The sequence below is a fragment of the Gorilla gorilla genome, chromosome 3 (assembly GCF_029281585.2).
Source record: "Gorilla gorilla gorilla isolate KB3781 chromosome 3, NHGRI_mGorGor1-v2.1_pri, whole genome shotgun sequence".
Lineage (NCBI taxonomy): Eukaryota > Metazoa > Chordata > Mammalia > Primates > Hominidae > Gorilla > Gorilla gorilla.
In genome coordinates, this window is record NC_073227.2 from 100,586,557 (window position 1) to 100,605,870 (window position 19,314).

The 19,314-nt window shown below is 38.7% G+C and overlaps 1 protein-coding gene across 1 annotated transcript in view; it reads left to right on the forward strand.

Annotated features, from left to right (window-relative positions):
* Positions 1-2,863: 2,863 nt before the first annotated feature.
* Positions 2,864-19,314, forward strand: part of CFAP299 (cilia and flagella associated protein 299) — a 649,304-nt gene continuing 632,853 nt past the window's right edge. The window contains exons 1-2 of the mRNA XM_019024959.3: positions 2,864-3,024; positions 5,364-5,499. Coding sequence (XP_018880504.3) covers positions 5,389-5,499 — 111 coding nt within the window. The 5' untranslated portion in view covers positions 2,864-3,024; positions 5,364-5,388. The remainder of the gene's footprint in view (positions 3,025-5,363; positions 5,500-19,314) is intronic.

Below are 19,314 nucleotides of genomic sequence, written 5' to 3' on the forward strand. Positions count from 1 at the left end.
CTTCTTAAATAGACAGACCACAGCGTGGTCTACTTCTAACTTGCCCTTCCATTTTTCTGCCCTCTTGCATATGTCCTGCACTTTAAATAAATTTCTCTTATCACCCTTCCCTGAACATACCTCTCGTTTTCTCACCTTGAAACTTTAGCACATGAGACTCCGTCACATGGACATTTATTCAGAGTCCCAGCTCCCCATCTCAGTACTTCATATTCAGCACAAAGGCCATGTCATCACATTTTCATGACAACTTCCAGTTGGAAGTAATTTTTCACTCATCTGAATTTGCATAGTGCTTCAAAATATCTCTTTATCAAAAAGAATTCTGACTTGTGCTGTTATTACATTGGTATGGCTAAGTGCCTTTCTAAAATGTAGGTGCTAAAATTTAGGTTGTTTTTCTTGATATTCCTCATACGGATTGTAATGCCTTTCACCTTGTTTCCAAAATGAATGACTGAAATATATAGAAAAAGCATTTTATTCAGCAAATACTTTTGAGGGATCATTATGTTCCAGGTACTACGTTAGATGCTGAGGATATAGTGGTGAAGAGGGTTGACATAGTCTTTTCCTTTATGTTCATAGATTCTAATAAGCAGTATAGACATTTGTCAAATACTTTATAATAATCAAGATATTGCAACAAATGATAAGTGCATTAGAAAGTGCTCTGGGAACATAGAAGACTACTATATCTCGATCTCTATACCGAGATCTATAATAGGGAGCTAATAGGTAAATGGAAAAAGTGTGTACTGTGAAAGAATGTCCTAGGCAGAGGGAACAGCATGTTTGAGACCCAGCAGCAAAAGAAGTGGAGGCTCCTTTCAAAACTGAAAAAAGTCTGGTGTGGCTGGAACATGTAACGTGTGCAGTAGAGGGTATCAGATGAAGGTCAGGATGTGGAATGTCTTGTAAGCCATGTCAAAAAGACAAAACAAAATTGTACTTTATCCTAAGGGTAATGGGGAGCCAAAGAAGGTTTTTAAAAGAGGCCTGGTGAGATCCGTGTTTTTAAACAAACACTAACTACATTTTGAAGAGTGGAATGGAAAGGGGCCAGAAGAGTATAGGGAAAGAAGAAAAGATTATATTCTTGGAGTTTAGGTACCAGACTTTGGCTTAGGCAAGGAACCCATGTCAATTAGGTTGGAGAGAAATTTAAGCCCTCAAGAGAAGTAATTGAGAGATGGAAATAACAGGCCTTACATTTCAGGGGTGACGGAGAAGTAAGGTTCAAGACTGTCTTCCATGTTTCTCACATGAACAACTGAGAGGAGAGGAACCTGTGTGTTGAAAGAGGGAACACTGGAGGAGGAACAAATTAGGAGGCACAAAAAGAGGAAAATTTTCATTTATTCATGTTATACATCCAGTGGCATCTGCTAGGCAGTTAGATATGTGATTGGAAGAATGACCTAGTTAATTATATAGATAGAGGAACCATATGCATGTAAGGCAGTAAGTAAAGCAATAAGTGTGGGTGAGAGCTCCAAGTAACAAAAGTGTAGAGTCAGCAAAGGGTCTAGGAGAGAACCCTGAGACTCTCCAACTTTTAAAAGCTAGGTAAGGAGAAAAGGGGCTAGCAAAGAGAACTGAGAAGAAACAGCTAATGGAAAACCAACGAACCAACCAAACAACCAACTAACCAACCTCGGTGCAAAGTAATGTGACAGAAGCTAAAAGAGAATTTCGAAGAGAAGGGAGTGGTCACAGGGTCAAATGCTGCTAAATGTCAAGCAGTATGAGGACAGAAAAAATGTCTATTGGGCATAATGGCAAAGATGTCATAATTGACTTTGGTGAAAAGCGTGGAGCAGTGCGTAAAAACAGACTGGAATATGTTGGGCAGAAAGTGGAAGGTAAGGAAATGGAGACAGTGATTGTAGACAGCTCTTTCCAAAAGTTTTGCTGTAAAGGGCAGGAAAGCCTATAGCTAACGTTGTCTGTGGAGGTGAGGGTGATTTTTGGGATCATTTGCTTATTTTTAAAATGGGAAGGGAGCTGGGGTGGGGAGGGAGAGGAGAGATAAATTAACAACAAAGAAGAGAGGGAATAATTAAAATGAGAAACTCTGGGAAGACAGAAGGAGATTGAACCTGTGTAGTGAAGGTATGGAAGGAGGTAAATCTCTTCCTTTACACAATGGAAGAAGTAAAACGTTGATATGAATGTGAATAAGCTTGTATACAGCATTTGACTGCGGGAAATCTATTGTGATAACTTACTTCTTTTGGGTATAAGAGTTAAGTTTATCTGCTTTGAGAAAGGATGATATAAGATTAAGGAGAGAGGAGAAAGTGGAAAAAGCCATAGTAGAAGGTAAGAGTGAACTGAAGAAAAAGATAACATAGATTGTAGGGCAATGCTGGGCACCTGCTTGCAACTGGCAGCTCCACATTTATTGTGGTGGCCGTCTATTCACAGGTGCTATGTTCTGATTGTTTGCCCACTCAGGCGGAGTGGAGTTTTAGGGTAGAGGCTGATTTCCATGTAGCCAAAAAGCTTGAGGGAATTTTCAGTGAGGTTTTTGGTAATGCCTTATAGAGCCACAGAGAGCCCAAGTTTTTCTCTGTTCCAAAGTGGTGGTTGTGGTGATCATACCCATCATCTATCCCATAGCACAGTAGTAGTTTTCAATCTTTATTAGCTGCAGACATCTGTCAACCCCAGTCCTGGGAGGAATTCCATCTTATACTTGTATTTCTCTCTTCTGAAATTTTCCTTTCACACTGTCAATGACAAGGCAGGAGCAAACTCCCGGATTATGACACATGAACACATTGTGTCTCCAGGACAGAGAAGCAGTGGAACCAGAACTCCAGCATCCTAGAATAACTGAGACTGTGAGGAAGTCCAGCGATCTCATCACAAGAAATAGCTCAAGTAAATTTAGTATCACCATTGTTACTAAGTGCAAAAAAGCTCTCCTTGGCTGATGATTAAGCAATAGCCCTCATCTGCAGTCATAGTTAACAAGCAGCTAGGCAACACCAGACACAAATCTCTTGTCCTATTAGAGTAAGTATATGTTTTTTTCCTACAATATGATAACATATTAATAGAACGTCTTAATAGAGCCTCAAGTTCTTATCAACATAAGCAAAACATTCCCTTCCTGTCATGTCAACAAACCAAAGTATGTTTTCCTTTCACTGTCTCAGCTATCATAGTATATTGCCAAATATTTTGGAATATAAAAGTGTAGAGCTTAATTTGAAACTTTTTAATATACTTCCACCAAGTAAGTACCTTAAATCTGGCATATATTTTGTTATTCTTACATATGTTTCCTCTTTCTTACATCTTGGAGTTTTATTATGAATATACTAATCCTTCTCTGTCCTTTTGCAAAGAATGGAATTTCTGGGATTGGTGCTAAATTCCAGGTTTCAGTCTTTAAAAATCTTGGACTTGAAGTAGGAATGCATGTTATCCAAAATAAAGTATTTCTTGATCATAACAAAAGCCTTGCAATGAAAAGAGAAGCTTGCCAAAACTTACTAATTTCTTTGTTGCCACCCTTTCATTTCTCAGGCACAGGTCTGAAAGTGGTTCTGAAGTTAAATTGAAAGTTTAGAAAAGGACAATTGAGTTATGCTCACTATTAATTCTAGCCTTACTGTGAGGAACAAGGATAAGTTTATGAATTTTCTTGATATTAATAAAGAAGCTGATTTGCTGAAAATCAGCCTCAGTGTTTTGAGTTAGAAGACATTTCTAGACTCATTGACTGAAAATAATTTCATGATTGTTTAAATTTAGATGCTGTAGAGATTACTTCATCAAAGAGATGTTGACCAAATGGCAAATTTAATGAGGTTTCTCTAAAAAATGCACAATCACAATTGATATAATAGAACAATATATAGCCAAACCATGACCTCACATTTTACTAACATATAGGTCCTTTTCATTAAAGTGCTCTAGTTTAACAAACCCAAACATTCTCTAGATGCTTTACTGTTTCTTAAAAGTGATGAAATCTTGATATAGGAGGATTCTTCTGCCTCAGCTTCCTGAGTAGCTGGGATTACAGGCGCCCACCATCATGCCTAGCTAATTTTTGTAATTTTAGTAGAGACGGAATTTCACCATGTTGGCCAGTCTGGTCTTGAACTCCTGACCTCGTGATCCACCCACCTCGGCCTCCCAAAGTGCTGGAAGTCACTGTACCTGGCCTATTATTACTTTTGATGGGTTACCAGTGTCCAAGGTTTTATCTCCTTTTTGTTTTCCCAAATTCAATAATTAAATTGCATTCAAAAATAAGGCCCAAAATATCTTTAAAAACATGTCAGAATACATTCATTAACAAAAAAAAAACAAGTTAGTAGCATCCTAAATATTGTGTCTATATCACTTAAAATTTGCAAGTCATGACATCCTAATTTTTAAGATGAACTTTTTAAATTAGGAAAGCTAACTGAAATGAAGTATCTTACCAGATGTTTTCATTAAAATTTTGTTAGCAAATCTGTGAAAATCTTCAAGATGAATTAGAAACGTACTTAGAGAGCAACAATTAAAGGCTTAGCATTGTATTATATGCTAATTCCCAAGGATGGTTTGTAAAATATTAAAATCCAAAGATTGGTTCTGAACATATTTTGCCAGCTGCTATGTTGGATTACTTTAAATTCATATTTTAAAAACACAATACTGTTCTGAAAAAAACAAAAAATCTTTAGTGAAAGACTTCATTTAATAAGATTTCACAGATATTTTATTCTTTAAAAAGGGCAGCTTCAACACAGCAAAATTTTTCACTGTGCTAAAATAGTAAAATAAGTGCAAGAACTTGGTGCCAAAAAAGGTCTGCAAAGACATTTTTTTGATTGAGTTTCTTTCCTTTGGGAATTTCATAAATTGCTTCCTGTACACAAACACTAGCAATAATTTACCTTTGTTATAACTTTAAAAATAATTTAACAAAATCATTATTTTATTATTGTCCTTGTCACAACACCATTTGATATACTTGTTTTTGAGATAGTCTTTTTGCAAAATGTCTCGGTATTTTTGTCTTGCATAACATTGTTTTAGAATGCAATTGGGAGCTAATTCCTAATATTTTGTCTAAGTATGTAGGCAGTGTCATACTTTTTAACTTTGGATTGCAGTTTGCACCTCTCTGGTTGCTCAACAGTTCAGCGAAGCCTGAGTCGGTGGATGGGTATCCGACCTGAACTTGGGTGGGTAATTCCAGAAAGTTTTCACAGGAGTGAGGCAGAAGACAGAAACTGCAACAAACCGCCGGGGGGTGGGATTAACGTCCAAAGCTCACACCGGCTTCAACTGATTGGCAGGAACGAAGTGGGTGGAGCCTCCTGACCCTGCCCTCCTGCTTCCGTTGCTAGGGACGCTTCGGCCGAGGATACCGCAATGGATCAGGAAGAGGGGCTGAAGGCCTTGGACAATATTGTCACTCAGTTCAACGCCTATGAAGATTTCCTGGACTCGCAGATCACTACTGTGGACTTGTACTACCTGGAGGTAAGGGCGGAGCGCGGCAGAGTAGCCGCCGCCGCGCGTCCTTCGGTCCCTCCTCGAGTTCCCGCTTCGTGGGCTGGTCGCCCCCTGGCGCTGGACAGCTCAGCTGTCAGGTTCCGCGGTTTCGGGACCGCGACACTAAAGCCGCTGGCGAGGTGAATTGCCGCGTCCTTACCGCCCCGCGCTCGCCGGTCGGGACAGAACTTGGGCCCCTAGAGTCACCTAGCGCAGAAACGCGCGGGCACACTCACACTGGGGAGCCATGAATTTGTGCTTCTTGGCCTCCCCTGCCTCCTCCCAGCCCACTCCCATTCCAAAGCCGCTCTCTGTGAGGAAGGAGGTCTGCTGAGAAGTCTCCGGCTGTGATCTAGGACGGACACCTGTTTCTCTCTGTTTTGCCAATTGGTATATTAAAGAACAGAAGATGGCATCTTTACACCAACCTAGTGTATTTGGTGTTATATTGGGCATTTGGGTTCATGAACTTCCACCTCACACTAATTGATTCTGAAAGTACTTTAATTACAGAGACGCATTACAGGTAGTTGTGCAGACTTATTCCTGATTCAAGTTTATCGAGTTGATGATCACAACTAACTTTGATAGTAAAAATATACACACAAAAAAGGAGCGAAACTGGACCTAATGGGTTGCTTTCCTCTGCCCAATAGCCAATCCCCTCCCCAGCTACCCCCGCTGCAGGGTGGTGGGGGACAGAGTGGAGTTCTAGTCGTGTGCCAGGGGAGAACCCGGACGCGCAGGAATTAACAAGTCATCAGTGCTGGGAAGCTGCGAGGCGGACGATGGCTCCCAAAGTCCCAGTATATTCCTAGCCAAACTTCCCGGATAGGCCCACTAAATGGACACTCACCTGGAGAGTCGGCTGTGCTCTCCACAGGACCCAGAAATGCCTTATCCCTATTTAGGCCAGAGAGAACAGGCGCCACTATGTGGTGAAAAGCCACATCAGTCTGGGAAGGATTTGCATCCTGCCACCAGCTCCCCACACTTCTGAACTGCAACAAGGTAACTGCATTTTAGTGGATTGACACTTTTGGACTTCAAAGATTGGTTACAGAGGCATTTCACTTAAATATGGATTACAGGTTTCAAAAGTGTTATTCTTCAGTACATTTAAAAAATAAATGTAGGTGGTATTTCCAATATAGCTCCTGGCTTCAAAAGCAAAATTTTAAAATATTATACAGATAATATATTTAAAGTCATAAAAGTCAGTTTATGCCTTGCATCCAAGACACTGAAAAAGTAATGCTGCTAAGCAATGTTTACATCTAAATTTTTGAATGTTTAAATAAACAACAAATGAAATATACACAATAAACATCTTGATAGACTAAAATCATCTTTGTAGCATATGTGGAAGATTGGCAAATTTAAACCTAGTATTATTAAGAAAGGTTTTAATATTTTTTAAGGCACAGTTCTTCATGTGAGTATGGACCTAAAACATTAATATTAATTACAGATGTGAAATTAATAATTTGTGTTTCATCAATCAGAATTTTTTTTTTTTTTTTTTTTTTTTAGATAGAGTTTCACTCTGTGGCCCAGGCCGGAGTGCAGTGGCCCCATCTCGGCTCACTGCAACCTCCGCTCCCCAGGTTCAAGTGATTCTCTTGCCTCATCCTCCCAAGTTTCTGGGATTACAGGTCTGCACCACCATACCCAGCTAATTTTTGTATTTTTAGCAGAGACAGGGTTTCACCATGTTGGCCAGGCTGGTCTCGAACTCCTGACCTCAAGTGATCCACCGGCCTTAGCCTCCCAAAGTGCTGGAATTACAGGTGTGAGCCACCACACCCAGCCCATCAATCAGAATTCATTAAAGGTTTCCAAAATGGAAGGTGGTAATTATATTTGGGGAAATGACAAAGAAATTTACTTTTATATTTGGCATTGATTAAGCTTATTTTTGTTGTACTTTCATAAAAAGTAAGATGAAGATTTAGTTGAATAATGATAATTAGACAGGTATATATATGTTTATATATATATGTATATATTTGGATTGATTAGTGACAACTTTTAAAGTGCTATTATTTCTAGAGATCTACATTCTCAAATACTTTCTGTGGATGTAAGTTCATTGTGCACTTAGGTCATGCAGAAACAAGTAGACTCCTCAGCATTCTTTCAGTAGTATGGCAAGCATGTTTCACAAATCATGGATCATGCTAAGTGAGCTGATAATTGTGCTTTTCCTCTCTCTCTCTCTCTCACACACATCATCATCATCAGTAACTGACTTTGATTTGAATGGAACAACTTTTAAAACATTTTATTTTAACTAACAAAATTGTCGATATTTATCGTATACAACATGATGTTTTAAATTATATATATTGTGGAATGGCTAAATCAAGTTAACATATGTATTACCTCACATAATTATCATTTTTTTTTGTGGTGAGAACACTTACAATCTATTTTCTTGACATTTTAAAAGAACATAATATATTGTTATTAACTGTAGTCACAATGTTATACAAGAGATCTCTTGAATTTATTTGAATGAAACAAATTGTAAACTGTAAATTAGAGGTAGCATGTTTAGTTAGAAGAGGCTAGAGTCATAAGATTTTTTTTGGTTCTAACTCTGCAATATTGTGTTTTTAATCAACTTGCAGTTGGACTAGATTATTCAAGTTTCCTAAAGTATATAAAATGTTATGAGTTATCTATACTTTCATCTGATTATCTGTATACCCATGTATTTATCCAGCCACCTTTTTAGTAGATAATCTTTCACCAAGCGCCTGATGTAGTGGATATTGCCTACACTGCTAAGAGTTTAAGTAAGAATCTATTCTAGACTTAGTCTAGAATAAGTCCAGTCTAGGTTTTATTTATTCAGCAAGCGTTTTACAAACATTTACTATCTTCCGGGTACTCTTGTATTGTGTAGTATATTCTGCTCCCAAAAGTTTTCAGTTAATCTGCATAAAAAGTTAGTACCAATGATTGACATACAAATAATCATATAATCTGTGCCAGATCCATTCTGTGCCCCTGGACAATGACCTTCACAGTCATTAATCAGGAGCTTTTGGCTTTGGGTTGGTTTCAGCCAATAGGAGGTACCAACTGGAGTTCAGGGGGCTGGAAGGAAGTGGTTAGAGAATTTATTCCCTGCCATCTTCCTACTGTCTGTGGTTTAGAAGCAGCTACCTTCCTTAGGTTTGGCCATCTTCTCATTCCATTAGCTATAGCACTCTCTCCAGGGTCTGGCAGCACTCCCTGCTCTAGGAATTGCTTCCTCCCTTATCTTCTTTTATGCCAAATGGTGTTAATGGCTTCCCGCTGTTGCTAACCCAAGGATGCTTCACCATCCCATGTTGGTTTCCATTAATTTTGCCCATATCTTTGTAAATAGTGCTTTTATTCTTTTTGGTCATGAGTTTGCCAACAATTTGCTGCCATTACCCTGACCACTATATAATTATTTAACATCTCAGATCACAGTAAGTACACAAATAGCATATGAATCTAATGATCACACAACTTTTTACATAATGCTTGCTTAGGAAGAAAGAGAAATATGGAAAAAAGGGAAACTAACCCCAGTTAATTATTTGATAAGCTAGAGAGGAGTAAGGTGGCTCAGAAGAATAAAAGAAGCACTTTATGCTATGTACACTGTGCTTTGCTTATTTTACTGAATAGCTTCAAAGCATCAAAAGAAATACATCACTGTATCAGCAATTAGATTTTCCTCTGCTAACCCAAAGAAATATATTTGTTCTGGGAGTTAGTATTGTCTAACCTAATTAACTTAATTCCCTAAATCAATATAGAAATAGTTGAAAGTTTTGGCAAAATTATTACAATATAATTTTCCAGTTTCTTTCTTAGTAATTCTTCTATTTAAATAAACACAGGGCCTTTATTTTAATAAAGGTGCCTATGACCACTGGAAAAATAAAGTCCTAATTAACCTGCTTTTCTCAGGTAAAGGATCAAAGAGTGTTGGAATTATTTAAAATGTCTCTGACTAATGGATAGCAGTAATGGCTAAAGTATTTACAGAGATAAACAACATGGAGTTTCACTTAGGGCATTGTCTTCCCATTATTTATAAAATAGAAATGGGGAGGGGCCAAGATGGCTGACTAGAAGCAACTGCAGTCCATGGCTGTCATGGAGAAGAATGAAAATGGAGAGTGAATTTGGCACCTTCAACTGAAATATCCAAGTTTTCACTTTGGGACTCACTAGGCAATCAACTCGACCCATGGATAATGAAGAAAAGCAGGGTGAGACAGAGCCAAAGGATCCCTCATTCCCAGCCAAAGGAAGCTGTGAGTGCTTGTGCAACCCTGCTTTGGAAACCACACTTCTCCCACAGATCGTTGGAACCCACAGATCAGGAGATCCCTTCAGGAGGCCACTTTACCAGGGCTTCCGTCCAAATCACAGAACTGTGCAAAGTCTCAGCAGAGTAGTCACTCAGGCTCACACAGAGGCTCACACAGAGACCCAGGAGTTTTTCAGTCTCCAGCCTTGGGAATCCTGACAAGGTGGGAGTTTCATCCTTATATTCCTCTAGGAGATTCAGGGAGTCAAGCAGTGTCATTCTGTAGGCCCCACTTCCCTTGCACCTCACAAGCTAAGACCCACTCACTTAGAATTCCACTTGGCTAGTGCAGTAGACTGGAGACTGCCTAAGATGGGCAAATTCCCAGGGGGACAGGTGGCTGACATTTTTGCAGATTGGGCAACTCAGTTCTAGCCTTCTGGCTCTGGGGAGTCTAGGTGGCCCTGACAGGAGGAGTCACTCACCCCTCACAATGCAGCACAGCTGCTGTTCCAGAATGTGGCCATAACACTCCTTTATTTTATTTTATTATTATTTTTTTTGGAGTTTCACTCTTTTTGCCCAGGCTGGAGTGCAATGGTGCGATCTCGGCTCACAGCAACCTCCGCCTCTCAGGTTCAAGCAATTTTACTGCCCCAGCCTCCCAAGTAGCTGGAATTACAGGTATGCACCACCACACCCAGCTAATTTTTGTATTTTTAGTAGAGACAGGGTTTCACCGTGTTGGTCAGGCTGGTCTTGAACTCCTGACCTCAGGTGGTCCACCCACCTTGGCCTCCCAAAGTGCCGGGATTACAGGTGTGAGCCACCGTGCCTGGCCCAGACTGCTTCTTTGAGTTAGATTCCAATACATTCCTTCCCACTGGGCAGGAGCCTCCCTGCAGGAATTTCAGCAACTCCAGCCAGGGTTATACAGACAGAACTCTGATCTCTTCCTGGGAAAGAGCCTCTGAGGGGAGAAGCAGCCAATGTCTCTGCAGTTCAGTTGACTCAGCCTTTCTAGCCTGCTGGCTCTGGAGAGTCCAGGCAGTGTGGATGAGGAAGGATCCCCCAATGCAGCACACCTGCTCTACCAAAAAGCAACCAGACTGCTTCTTTCAGCGGGCTCTTGATCCCATCCTTCCTGACTGAGGTCTCTCAACAGGGGTCTCCAGACACCTCCTACAGGAGGGTCTGGGCCAGCAACAGGTCAGTACTCCACTGGGATGGAGCTCCCAGAGGAAGGAGAAGGCTGCCATCTTTGCTGTTTCACGGCCTTCACTGGTGATACCTTCAGGTAAGGGAAAAACCGAGGCACCTAGGGTCTGCAGTGATCCCCCAACAAGCAGCACTATGGAAGAATGGCCTGAGATTTAAAAGAAAAATAGAAAGAAACAACAACAACAAAGACCCCATAAAAACCCCATTTAAAGTTCAGCATCTTCAAAAATTAAAGTTGGATAAGCCACAAAATGTGAGAAACAGTCATTGCAAAAATGCTGAAACTCAAAAAGCCAGAGTGCCTTCTTTTCCTCCAAATAACTGCAGCAGGTCTCCAGCAAGGGCACAGAATTGGGCTGAGGCTGAGCTGCCTGAATTGGCAGAGGTAGGCTTCAGAAGTTGGGTAATAATGAGCTTTGCTGAGCTAAAGGAGCATGTTGTAACCCAATGAAAAGAAGCTAGAATCATGATAAAACAATACAGGAGCTGATAGCAAGAATAGCTGGGTAAGAGAGGAGCATAACTGACCTGATGGAGATGAAAAACACAACACAAGAAATTCACAATGTAATCACAAGTATCAATAGCAGAATAGACCAACCAGAGGAAAGACTCTCAGAGATTGAAGACTATTTTTCTGAAAGAAGACAGGCAGGCAAGAACAGAGAAAAAAGAACGAAAAGGAACAAACAAAACCTGTGAGAAATATGAGACTATGTAAAAAGACTGAACCTACGACTGATTGGGGTACCTGAAAGAAACTGGAAGAACAGAACCAAGTTTGAAAACATACTTCAGGATATCATCCAGGAGAACTTCCTGAGCCTAAGAATATAGGCCAACATTCAGGTTCAGGAAATACAGACAACTCTAGTAAGATATTCCACAAGAAGATCAACCTCAAGACACATAATCCTCAGATTCTCCAAGGTTGAAATTAAAGAAAAAATGTTAAAGGCAGCCGCAGAGAAAGGCCAGGTCACCTACAAAGGGAAACCTATTAGACTGACAGTGGACCTCTCAGTGGAAACCCTACAAGCCAGAAGAGATTGCAGACCAATGTTCAAGAAAAGAATTTCCAATCCAGAATTTCATTTCCAGCCAAGCTAAGCTTCATTAGCACAGGAGAAATAAGATCCTTTCCAGACAAGCAAATGCTGAGGAAATTCATCACCACCAGGCCTGCTTTGCAAGAGCTCCTAAAGAAAGCACTAAATATGGAAAGGAAAAACCATTACCAGCCACTACAAAAACACACTGAAGTACACAGTACACCAACTAATGACACTATGAAGCAACCACATAAACAAGTCTGCAAAATAACCAGCTAGCATCATGATGATAGGATCGAATTCTCACATAACAATATTAAACTTAATGTAAGTGGGCTAAATGCTCCAATTAAAAGACACAGAATGGCAATCTGGATAAAGAGTCATGACCCATTGCTATGCTGTATTCAAGAGACCCATCTCATGTGCAGTGACACACATAGGCTCAAAATAAAGGGATGGAGAAATACTTACCAAGAAAATGGAAAACAGAAAAAAGCAGGGGTTGCAATCCTAGTTTCTGACAAAGCAGACTTTAAAACAACAAAGATTTAAAAAGACAAGGGCTGTACATAATGAGAAAGGGTTCAACTCAATAAGAAGAGCTAACTATCTTAAATATATATGCACCTAATACAGGAGCACCCAGATTCATAAAGCAAGTTCTTAGTGACCTACAAAGAGACTTAGACTTTCACACAATAATAGTGAGAGACATTAACACCCTACTGGCAATATTAGACAGATCACTGAGACAGAAAATTAACAAAGACATTCAGGACCTGAACTCAGCTCTGGAACTAGTGGATCTCATAGACACCTACAGAACTCTCAACCCAAACAACAGAATATACATTCTTCTCATTGTCACATGGCACTTACCCTAAAATTGATCACATATTTGGAAGTAAAACACTCTTCAGCAAATGCAAAAGAACTGAAATAATAACAGTCTATCAGACCACAGTGCAATCAAATTAGAACTCAAGACTATGAAATTCACTCAACACCACACAACTAAATGCAAACTGAATAACCTGCTTTTGAATGACTCCTGGGTGAATAATGAAATTAAGGTAGAAATCAAGAAGCTATTTGTAACTAATGAAAACAAGGAGACAATGTACCAGAATCTCTGGGATCCTGCCAAAGCAGTGTGAAGAGAGAAATTTGTAGCACTAAATGCCTGCATCAAAAGACTAAAAAGATCTCAAGTTAACAACCTGACAACACAACTAAAAGAACCAGAGTACCAAGAGCAAACAAACCACAAAGCTAGCAGAAGACAGGAAATAACCAACATCAGAGCTGAACTGAAGGAGATAGAAACATGAACAACTCTTCAAAAAAATCAACAAATCCAGGAGCTAGTTTTTTGAAAAAATTAATAAGATAGATAGACTGCTACCTAGACTAGTAAAAAAAAAAGAGAGAGAGAGAGAGAAGAATCAAATGGACACAATCAGAAATGATAAGGAAGATATCACCACTGACCCTGCAAAAATACAACCATCAGATAATATTATGAACACCTCTTTGCACAGAAAATAGAAAATCTAGAAGAAATGTATAAATTTCTGGACAAATACACCCTCCCAAGACTGAACCAGGAAGAAATTGAATCCCCGAGTAGAACAATAACAAATTCTGAAATTGAAGCAACAATAAACAGCCTACCAATCAAAAAAAGCCCAAGACCAGATGTATTTACACCTGAATTCTACCAGAGGTATAAAGAAGAGCTGATATCATTTCTAATGAAACTATTTCAAAAAATTGAAAAAGGGGAACTCCTCCCTGTTTATAAAGCCAGTATTATGCTGATACCATAACTTGGCAGGTATACAACAAAAAAAGAAAACTTCAGTCCAATATCCCTGATGAATATCAATCCAAAATCCTCAATAAAATACTGGCAAACTGAATCCAGCAGTATATAAGAAACCTTATTAATCACAGTCAAGTTGGCTTCATCCTTGGGATGCAAGGTTGGTTCAACATAGGCAAATTAATAGATGTAATTCATCACATAAACATAACTAAAATAAACCACATGATTATCTCAATAGATGCAGAAAAGACCTTCAATAAAATTCAACATCCCTTTATGTTAAAAACTCTCAGTAAACTAGATATTGAAGGAACATAAATCAAAATAATAAGAGCAATATATGTCAAGCCCACAGACAGTATCATACTGAATGGGCGAAAGCTGGAAGTATTCCCCATGAAAACTGGCACAAGACAAGGATGTCCTCTCTCTCATTACTCCTATTCAACATAGTATTGAAAGTTCTGACCAGGGCAATCAGGCAAGAGAAAGAAATGAAGGGTTTTCAAATAGTGAGAGAGGAAGTCAAGTGATGTTTGTTTGCAGATGACATGATCCTATATCTAGAAAATCCCATTGTCCCAGCCCAACAGTTTCTTTTTGTTATTATTATTATTATTATTATTATTATTATACTTTAAGTTCTAGGGTACATGTGCATAACGTGCAGGTTTGTTACATATGTATATATGTGCCATGTTGGTGTGCTGCACCCATTAACTAGTCATTTACAGTGGGTATTTCTCCTAATGCTATCCCTCCCCCCAACCCATGACAGGCCCCGGTGTGTGATGTTCCCCTCCCTGTGTCCAAGTGTTCTCATTGTTCAATTCCCTCCTTTGAGTGAGAACATGCAGTGATTGGTTTTCTGTCCTTGTGATAGTTTGCTGAGAATGATGGTTTCCAGTTTCATCCATGTCCCTACAAAGGACATGAATGCATCCTTTTTTATGGCTGCATAGTATTCCATGGTGTCTATGTGCCATATTTTCTTAATCCAGTCTATCATTGATGGACATTTTGTTGGTTTCAAGTCTTTGCTTTTGTGAATAGCGCCACAATAAACATATGTGTGCATGTATCTTTATAGTAGCATGATTTATAATCCTTTGGGTATGTACCCAGTAATGGGATCACTGGGTCAAATGGTATTTCTAGTTCTAGATCCTTGAGGAATCACCACACTGTCTTCCACAATGGTTGAACTAATTTACACTCCCACCAACAGTGTAAAAGCGTTCCTATTTCTCCACATCCTCTCCAGCATCTGTTTTTTCCTGACTTTTTAATTATTGCCATTCTAACTGGTGTGAGATGGTATCTCATTATGGTTTTGATTTGCATTTCTCTGATGACCAGTGATGATGAGCATTTTTCATGTGTCTGTTGACTGCATAAATGTCTTCTTTTGAGAAGTGTCTGCTCATATCCTTTGTCCACTTTTTGATGGGGTTGTTTGATTTTTTCTTGAAAATTTGTTTAAGTTCTTTCTAGATTCTGGATATTAGCCTTTTGTCAGATGAGTAGATTGCAAAAATTTTCTTCCATTCTGTAGGTTGCCTTTTCACTCTGATGGTAGTCTCTTTTGCCGTGCAGGAGCTGTTTAGTTTAATGAGATCCCATTTGTCTATTTTGGCTTTTGTTGCCATTGCTTTTGGTGTTTTTGTCATGAAGTCCTTGCTCATGCCTATATCTTGAATGGTATTGACTAGGTTTTCTTCCAGGGTTTTTCTGGTTTCAGGTCTAACATTTAAGTCTTTAATCCATTTTGAATTAATTTTTGTATAAGGTGTAAGGAAGGGATCCAGTTTCAGCTTTCTACATATGGCCAGACAGTTTTCCCAGCACCATTTATTAAATAGGGAATCGTTTCCCCAGTGCTTGTTTTTGTCAAGTTTGCCAAAGATCAGATGGTTGCATATGTGTGGTGTTATTTCTTAGGCCCCTGTTCTGTTCCCTTGGTCTATATCTCTGTTTTGGTACCAGTACCATGCTGTTTTGGTTACTGTAGCCTTGTAGTAGTTTGAAGTCAGGTAGCATGATGCCTCCAGCTTTGTTCTTTTGGCTTAGGATTGACTTGGCGATGTGGGCTCTTTTTTGCTTCCATATGAACTTTAAAGTAGTTTTTTCCAATTCTGTGAAGAAAGTCATTGGTAGCTTGATGGGGATGACATTGAATCTATAAATTACCTTGGGCAGTATGGCCATTTTCACAATATTGATTCTTCCTATCCGTGATCATGGAATGTTCTTCCATTTGTTTGTGTCCTCTTTTATTTTGTTGAGCAGTGGTTTGTAGTTCTCATTGAAGAGATGCTTCACATCCCTTTTAAGTTGCATTCCTAGGTATTTTATTCTCTTTGTAGCCATTGTGAATGGGAGTTCACTCATGATTTAGCTCTCTGTTTGTCTGTTATTGGTGTTTAGGAATGCTTGTGAATTTTGCACATTGCTTTTGTATCCTGAGACTTTGCTGAAGTTTCTTATCAGCTTAAGGAGATTTTGGACTGAGATGATGGGGTTTTCTAAATATACAATCATGTCATCTGGAAACAGGGACAATTTGACTTCTTCTTTTCCTATTTGAATACCCTTTATTTCTTTCTCTTGCTTGATTGCCCTGGCCAGAACTTCTAACACTGTGTTGAATAGGAGTGGTGAGAGAAGGCATCCGTGTCTTGTGCTGATTTTTAAAGGGAATGCTTCCAGTATTTTCCCATTCAGTACAGCCCAACAGTTTCTTAAGCTGATATGCAACTTCAGCAAAGTCTCAGGATACAAAATCAATGTGCAAAATTGCTAACATTCCTATACACCAACAACAGGCAAGCAAAGAGCCGAATCATGAATGAACTCTCATTTACAATTGCTATAAAAAGAATGAAGTGCCTAAGAATAGAGCTAACAAGGAAAGTGAAGGACCTCTCCAAGGAGAACTACAAACCTCTGCTCAAGGAAATCAGAGAGGATACAAACAAATGGAAAAACCTTCCATGCTCATGGATAGGAAGAATTAATATTGTAAAAATGGCCATGCTGCCCAAAGTAATTTATAGATACAAAGCTATTCCCATTAAGCTACCATTGACATTCTTCACAGAATTAAAAGAAACTATTTTAAAAAACATATAGAACCAAAAAGAGCTCACATAGCCAAGACAATCCTAAGCATAAAGATAAAAGCTGGAGGCATTATGGTACCTGACTTCAAACTATAAGGCTACAGTAACCAAAACAGCATGATAATGATACAAAACCAGACACAGAGCAACAGAACAGAATAGAGAACTGAGCAATAGATCAGAATAGAGAAGATAGAATAAGACCACCCACCTACAACCATCTCATCTTTGACAAACCTGACAATAGCAATGGAGAAAGGATTCCCTATTTAATAAAGGGTGTTGGGAGAACTGGTTAGTTATATGCAGAAAATTGAAACTGGATCCCCTCTGTACACCATATACAAAAATTAGCTCAAGATTGATTAAAGACTTAAATGTAAAACCCAAAACAATAACAACCCTAAAAGAAAATCTAGGCAGTAACACTCAGGACGTCAGCATGGGCAAAGATTTCATGATGAAAACACCAAAAGCAATTGCAGCAAAAGCAAAAATTGACAAATGGGATCTCATTAAAGAGCTTTTACATAGCAAATGAAAATTAGAGTGAACAGACAACATACAGAATTGTAGAAAATTTTTGCAATCTATCCGTCTGACAAAGGTCTAATATCCAGAATCTACAAGAAACTTAAACAAATTTACAAGAATAAAACAATCAATCCCATTAAAAACTGGGCAAAGGACATGAACAAACACTTCTCAATAGTAGACATTCATGCAGCCAACAAACATATAAAAAAAGCTCAACATCACTGATCATTAGGGAAATGCAAATCAAACCACAATGAGATACCATCTCACGCCAGTAAGAGTTTGAGTGAGAACTTGGCCATCTGCAATTCAAGAAGAAAGTTCTCAGAAAAAACCCAACCTGCCAACACCTTGCTGTTCGACCTTCAGAACTGTGAGAAAATAAATTTCTGTGATTTGAGCTACCCAGTTTGTGGCATTTTCTTATGGGAGCCCTGGCTCCCATATATATGAAATACCTAGGAATCCCAAACTAATATAGCAGCAAACACATGTTTACCTAAAATCTCATCTTTATTTCAGGTGTCTAAAGGTGATAAACTAAATAAGTTTTGCTTCTACATTCCGTGGACTACACACACAGACAGACATGAGTGCACATAATTTATTTTATAGAGTTTTGACCTTACACAACTTGAGAGCTGTTAACACGGTTGATGAAATAGTGATGAATTGGTGTCTGGTCCTGGAGCCTGAAGTCACACTGAGACCTGCAAGGATAGCCTAGAATCCATGAGGACAGAATGAAATGTCTGTCAGGTGCTCATGACCCTGCCTGCCATACAATTTTAATGGTAGGGGCATTCTGCAGGAGAAGCTGGCACCTTTAGTCACAGAGCTAACCCTGCACTTGACACAGAAGTTGGAGAAGCTTAAGGAAGAGAGCCTCCAAAAGCCGAAACAATATTGCTGCTCCTTCACTTCTCCTTTCTAAATGTATTACAAATGTCTCTTGTGGTTCACCCTGACATGTAACTATCCAAGTAAGTAAAATTATGGGAAATGAAGTTTCAGCTTAGATAATTTGATGCAATACAAATTCACTACATATTCCATGTTTTAATATTTCACATGGAGAATATATTTATGTCTGACTTGTATAAATAAAAATTAGCACAAATAAAGGATGAGAGTTTCTCAAATGTTACAGGACATGCATAGCCCTGACATCAATTTTTAAAAAGCAAAACAAAGTAGAAAGCTGAAGACTAATTTTACTTATGAACTGGATGAAAGAAATTTAAAATGAATCCAAGAATATATTAAGAAATAATAATGTCAGAGTGAAAATAGTATGATTTGTTATAGGACTGCAATGAGGAACTCATGATATTAAATGTAAAAAGAAAAAAAGATTATTTCTATAGATGAAGAAAAAGCATAGATAAAATTCTAAAGCCATTCTTACTATAACTTGATAAAGAGTATTTTCAAACACTTATAGAAAACGTCATACTCAGTGTTTAAACACTTGAATGGTTAGCATTAGAATTAGAAACATGATAAAAATGGTTGCTACTACTAGTAATGTTTTATTGGCAGTCTAGCAGTGCAGTGCTGCAATCTAAGGAAAGTGTCATAAATATTTGAAAAGAGTCAGAATATAATTACATATAGGCAATATGATTATCTACAATGAAAATACAAGAAAAAATGCTGAAATCCTATTTTAACAAATAAGTGAGTTTAGAAAGGAAGTTGAAAATTGAGTGAAAACAACTCTATTCACCAGCAATGAAT